The sequence below is a fragment of the Nematolebias whitei genome, chromosome 8, assembly GCF_014905685.2.
Source record: "Nematolebias whitei isolate Nwh7 chromosome 8, NemWhi1, whole genome shotgun sequence".
Classification (NCBI taxonomy): domain Eukaryota; kingdom Metazoa; phylum Chordata; class Actinopteri; order Cyprinodontiformes; family Rivulidae; genus Nematolebias; species Nematolebias whitei.
The window spans coordinates 3,964,781-3,971,340 of NC_056505.1; the positions used below are offsets into that span (position 1 = coordinate 3,964,781).

Below are 6,560 nucleotides of genomic sequence, written 5' to 3' on the forward strand. Positions count from 1 at the left end.
GAATTAGTCTACATTTTGACAAATTTAACCTAGGTTAGTTTTAGTTTATACTCACTTAACCTGGGTTAGTCTCAGTTTTTATTAATTGAAACTGGATTGTCTTAGTTTTTATTAATTAAACCTGAATTAGTCTACATTTTGACCAATTAAACCCAAAATAGTCTTCATTTTGACTAATTTAATTTAGGTTAGTTTTAGTTTTTACTCATTTAACATGGGTTAGTCTCAGCTTTTATTAATTAAACCTATATTAGTCTTAGTTTTTATTCATTAAACCTTAATTAGTCTACATTTTTATTAATTAAACGTGGAATAGTCTACATTTTGACTAATTTAATTTAGGTTAGTTTTAGTTTTTACTCATTTAACCTGGGTTAGTCTCAGTTTTTATTAATTAAAACTGAATTAGTCTTAGTTTTTATTCATTAAACCTTAATTAGTCTACATTTTGACTAATTAAACCTGGAATACTCTACATTTTGAGTAATTTAAGCTAGGTTAGTTATAGTTTTTACTCATTTAACCTGGGTTATTCTCAGTTTTTATTAATTAAATGTGGAATAGTCTACATTATGCCTAATATAACTTAGGTTAGTTTAAGTTTTTACTCATTTTACCTGGGTTAGTCTCCGTTTTTATTAATTAAATGTGGAATAGTCTACATTATGACTAATATAACTTAGGTTAGTTTAAGTTTTTACTCATTTTACCTGGGTTAGTCTCCGTTTTTATTAATTAAACATGGATTAGTCTCAGTTATTAATAATTAAACCTGAATTAGTCTACATTTTGGCTAATTAAACCTGGATTAGTCTCAATTTTTATTAATTAAACCTGAATTAGTCTACATTTTGACAAATTCAACTTTGGTTAGTCTTAGTTTTGACTCATTTAACCTGGGTTGGTCTCAGTTTTCATTAATTAAATCTGGATTAGTCTCAGTTAATAATTGAATCTGTATTAGTGTACATTTTAGCTAGTTTAACCTGGGTTTGGCCGTTATACCCTGAACATCCTGCACATATTCACAGGCAGACCTTCTTACCAAAGATGTTCCTCAAGTTTGGTAGATTAGGTTCTACTAAAGTAAAACCAAACCCCACAGTGAGGCGTCTCACATGAGGATCTGAGATCTGACTGGACCAGGACAGGACTTTATAAATAAAGTTTTATTTTCTAAAATCATTGTTTGATTTGAAAGCCTCTCCTGGTTCCATCATACAGACTTCCTCCTCTGACTTTGGTCCTTCTTCTTCTTCAGGAAGTCGCTCTTCATCCTCCCCCAGCCAATCAGCTGCTGCCAGGCCAAATGCTGACGGAGCGTCTGACCTGCTGCTGGAAAACTCTTATTACAACTTCTACCAGCCATCACTCTACCCCACCTACTACGGGAACTTCTACAACTACCAGCAGTACCAGGTAACCCAGACTAACCAGTACTAGATAACCACACTAGCTAGTTAAATTGCAGGTAATAATGTCCTGAGAGCGCACGTTGTAGCTGCACTCATGTAGGAGGAGATGTATGAAGGCCACAGACCAAGAAATGATTTAAAGATGAAAATGTACCAGTGGGAGAGTCTGTGTGAAGTTAATGGTGACCAGTTAACCTGCGAATACAGGGTGCAGTGGTGGGTACGGTAGTTACAGCCAGTTATTAATCTTGATAGACAGCATCCAACATCTGCAGCATCCAACATCTGCAGGGTTCTTGTAGGAGCGTTCATGTAAATAATGTCACTGTAATCAGTGGAGGGAAGGAAAGTCACAGATACAAGGAGTTTCCTAACATTCAGAGTTAGACAGGATCTGTTTCTGGAAAAGAAGCCCAGTTTAACTTTCAGTTTTCTTACCAAGTTTTCCACATGGAGCTTAAAAGAGAGAACAGCAGCAACATGACACAGATCAGCAGCAACATGAAACAGATCAGCAGCAACTTGATGTGATTTTTTTCACAGTGATTATTCTAGTTAGAGATTCATGAGTCTAACAGCCTCAGGGTAGAAGCTGTTCCTCAGTCTAGTGGTTCTACACTTAATGCTCCTCAACCTCCTCCCTGAGGGGAGTGGGGCTAAAAGTGTATGTGCTGGGTGAGTGGTGTCCTTCATGATGCAGGTGGCCCTCTTCCTGCATCTGGAGGTGTAGATGTCTGTGATGGTGTATGCATTCCTGGATGGTGTCAACATGTTCCACCCACGTGTTGATGTTGATGGTACCGGGAGTTGAACCTGCGACTTAAACTTAAACCTTTCTATGTATCTTATACTTAGAGTGTGAAGCGGGTGGGTCCTAAGACTGAACCTTGTGGTACATTGTTGTTATAGTACCTTGTGCATTCTACTAACGAATACCAGATACCCGCCCATTAACCAATACCGGGTACCCCAGACTAAACAGTACCTGATACCCTAGATACACCACACTAATCAGTACCAGGTGTCTCACATTACCCAGTACCTTGTGTATTCTACTAACCAGTACCAGGTACTCCCACATTAACCAGTACCAGGTTATCTACGCTAATTACTACCAGTTATCTCCTACCAACCAGTACCAGGTAATCCATACTAACCAGTTCCAGGTGCTACCCACTTACCTGTCCCTGGTAACCCTCACTTACCAGTACCAGGGTCCCCCAAATAACTAGTACTAGGTAATCCCCACCAACCAGTACCAATTAATTCATACTAAACAGTACCTGGTACCCCAGACTGAACAGTACCAGGTAACCCACGCTAACCAGTACCAGGTGCTCCCCACTTACAAGTCCCTGATACCCTCACTTACCAGTACCAGGGATCTTCTACTAACCAATACCAGATCACCCCCATTAACCAGCACCAGGTAACCCAACAACAATTTCTCCTGAAATAGTTGCAGAGTCATCGTAGCGTCTCATTTCATCTCATCTCGTCTCATCTTGTCTCATCTTGTCTCAGCTTGTCTCATCTTATCTCATCTCATCTTGTCTCATCTAGTCTCACCTTGTCTCATCTCATCTCATCTTGTCTCATCTCATCTTGTCTAATCTCATCTCATCTTGTCTAATCTCATCTCATCTAGTCTCATTTCATCTTGTCTAATCTCATCTCGTCTCATCTCATCTCATCTCATCTCATCTTGTCTCATCTCATGTCTCATCTTATATCATCTTGTCTCATCTCATCTCATGTCTCATCTCATCTCATCTCGTCTCATCTTGTCTCATCTCATCTTGTCTCATCCCATGTCTCATCTCATCTCATCTTGTCTCATCTCATCTCATCTCATCTTGTCTCATCTTGTCTCAGTCTCCTCTGACAAGAGACATCAGAGTCAGTGTCCACACTGGTCATAAATTATAATTAAACTGGTCCAGATCTGCCCGTCTTCATTTATAAAGTGGACTCCAGCAGCTCCAAACGGTGGAGGTGTGTATAAAATAAATGAGTGTTAGCGAGCCGTGCACACACAGATCTGGGGTCAGCTGGACCGAACCCTCAGCAGCAGTTGAACCTTCAGAGCTGTCACCTCCAGTCAAAAGCAGATTGTTGGTCTCCACATGAAGAAGGTTTGGTAAAAACAACGCGTCAAACAGCTGAAGAGGACTCAGTTTGAACTCATGGGTTGGTTTAATAATGACACGCTCCTTCTCGAGTCTAGAGGTGGAGACAGCTGCTCGTGCTACAGGTTCATCGTGGAGTCATTTTTATTCCAGGTGGATGATTGCTCGCCGTCAGGTTTCCTGCAGCCGTCTGTGTGTCGAAGCAGATGAGCTCCTGCATGAAGCAGATTGGATCTATAACTCTGCAGAGATGTGTGGTGGTTTGTTTTCTTTATGAAGAAGCCTTCTCCACCTCCCTCGGTGGTAACATGTCGTTTCGGGGTCAGTGCCTCTGCTAACCTGCAGGCCCACGGCGGAGGCTGAATTGCAAAGGTTAATGGGATTGTCTGTCGGCGGCAGAACAAACGGCTCCGCCTCGGCGCTCCGGGAGGAAAGTGAGCGCATTAATGCTAATCAGTTAGCGCTCTTTAGCATAATTTAGCCATCTTCATTTGTGATTTATGATTTTTTTTCAGCCAGGGTGTCAGGCGGAGGAGACGACGTGCTACGCTTCTTTAAATTTAGAGGCCACTTTTTGTATTGTTTAGTAAACTAATATACATTTTATAACAGCATGAGCTGAAATATTTGGTTAAAACGGGCAGGGGTAATTCTGATTTGGTCCATGTGTCGCCTTCATCTGTCCTAAACATTCATAATTTATTGGACCATTCTTCAGCTATGGTGCCTCGTGGACTCAGAGTTCATCCTTCAGGAACTGAATCAGATTGTGCCTCTGCTCAAAGCGACAGATCCTGCACGATGGGATGTTTTTCTTGGTGACTTTTCACTCGTCGGAATGTTTATGAAGCATTCTCATGGTTGTTTTTTTCTTCCGTACGTTTTTCTGCATCTTTCTCGTCCCACAGTTTTCATCTGTTTCAACAAATCATGAATCAAAACGTTCGGCTCTTTCAGGACAATCCTGCTGTGACTTTTAGTTTTGGTGCAACTTTGGTTTTTTGAAATATTTAGTCTTTTCTGACATTTTGTTCTCACAGAAAATTAATTGAGCTCATTTTACATCTTTAGACGTGTTTACAACCTTTTACTGCTCCTTTCATATTTTGTTCTGCTTCAGCTTCTTTCAGCTTCCTTCTGCAAACTGTAACTTTTTGCAGCAACTTTTAGCAAATTTCAGCTGTTTTCCGCTCCTTTCAGATTCTTTCTACAACATTTTTGTGCTTTTTCTAACTTCTTTCTGCTAATTTCAGCTTGTTATGCTCCTTTCAGCTTATATTTCAGCTACTATTTAGCTGTTTCATGCTAAGTATAGCCTTTTCAGCTAATTCCACACATTTTGCACTCATTTCAACTTTTTTCAGTCTAATTGTCGGGCGGCTGTGGCTGAGTGGTTAGAGCAGTTGTCCTCCAATGCTAGAGTTGGGGGTTCGATTCCACCAGCAGCACATGCCGAAGTGTCCTTGGGCCAGACAATGAACCCCACATTGCCTCCGATGTGTCAGTGTATGAATGTGATAAAGCTCTGATTATAGATCTAGTATAGAGCTGTATGAACAGGTAAATGAGATTGTTGTAAAGAGCTTTGAGTGTCTTGATTAGATAGAAAGGAGCTGTATAGGTACAGTCCACTTTACACTTTAATTCATCAAAAATGTTGTCTCGACTTCCTTCTGGTAATTTTAAGATTCTTTCTGCTTTTTTAGCTACTTTTAAGCTGTTTTTTGTGTGTGCTCATTTCTGCTTCTTCCAGCCTAATTAGGAAAACATGACTTCTTTCTGCTTTCTTCTGCTAATTTAAGCTTGTTCAGCTACCTTTTTAGCATTTGTTTGTTAATTTCAGCTGTTTTCAGATAAATTCAAGTTTTTTGTGCTAATTTCTTCTACTTTCAGAATAATTAAATTGTTTCTGTTAATTGCAGCTTGTTATGCTCTTTTCAGCTCTTTTCTGCTAATTTCAGTTATTTCAACTACTATTTAGCTGTTTTTCTGGTAAAATTAGTTTTTGAACTAATTGCACATTTTTAGCTCATTTCTACTCTCTCCACTTCCTTCTGGTAATTTAGGCTTCTTTCTGCCTTTACAGCTACTTTTCATATTTGGCTAATTTCAGCTTTTTTTTAAGCTAATTTCCTAATTTGTGTGCTCATTTCTGCTTATTTAAACCTAATTCAGCAAATATGTGTTCTTTCTGCTTTCTTCTGCTAATTTGGCTTGCTCTTCCATTTCAACATGTTTTTAGCTCATTGCAACTGTTTTTCAGCAAGTTCTTCTGCAATCAGCATCCACGCTGCATTTTGTCAGGAAGTGCAGTTTCTCTAGTTACATTAGTTTCTGAAGGTGGAACTCGTTGTAACATCTGATCTAAGAGCAGTTTTTATTGCTCCAACTAAGATCTGTTTTTCTTCCAGCACATAATCCAGTTTTTGTTCTATTTCAACAAGTCATAAATCAAAACGTTCGGCTCATTCAGGACATTCCTGCTGTGACTTGTGGTGTTGGTGCTCTTTTTATTTTTTGAAATATTTAGCTTTGTCAGCCATGTTTTTCTCACTGAAAATGAATGGAGCTCTCCATTAAAACCTTTTTCTGCTCATTTCAGCCGTTTCAACTTATTTGTGTGAATTTCAGCTTCTTTCTGTTAATTTTAGCCTTTTTTCAGCTATTCTCAGCCATATTCCACCTTTTGAGTCTTTTGAATAATTCCAAATGTATGCCTTTTTCAGCCTCTTTCTGCTAATTTCATTTTTTTTTAGCATTTCCAGCTACATTTTTGTTAATTTACACTTATTTAAATTAATTAAATTAGTTAAATTAATCCTTTTGCTAATTTCAGATTATTTTTGTAATCAATTCAGCCTCTCTCTGTGCCTTTTTCAGCTTATTCTGCTCATTTCTGCTACATTTTGGCTCTGTTCAGCTTTTTCTACACATTTCGGCCGTTTTTCTTCTGCTTTTATTTTCCTGCTTTCGGTAAAGGTCAGCTGTTCGGTAAAGGTCAGCTGTTCGGTAAACG

General features: G+C 38.9%; 1 protein-coding gene across 1 annotated transcript in view; it reads left to right on the plus strand.

Moving 5' to 3' along the window:
* Positions 1 to 6,560, plus strand: part of dmrt1 (doublesex and mab-3 related transcription factor 1) — a 37,446-nt gene that overhangs the window by 7,941 nt on the left and 22,945 nt on the right. The window contains exon 3 of the mRNA XM_037680854.1: positions 1,262 to 1,419. Within this exon, the coding sequence (XP_037536782.1) occupies positions 1,262 to 1,419 (158 nt within the window). The remainder of the gene's footprint in view (positions 1 to 1,261; positions 1,420 to 6,560) is intronic.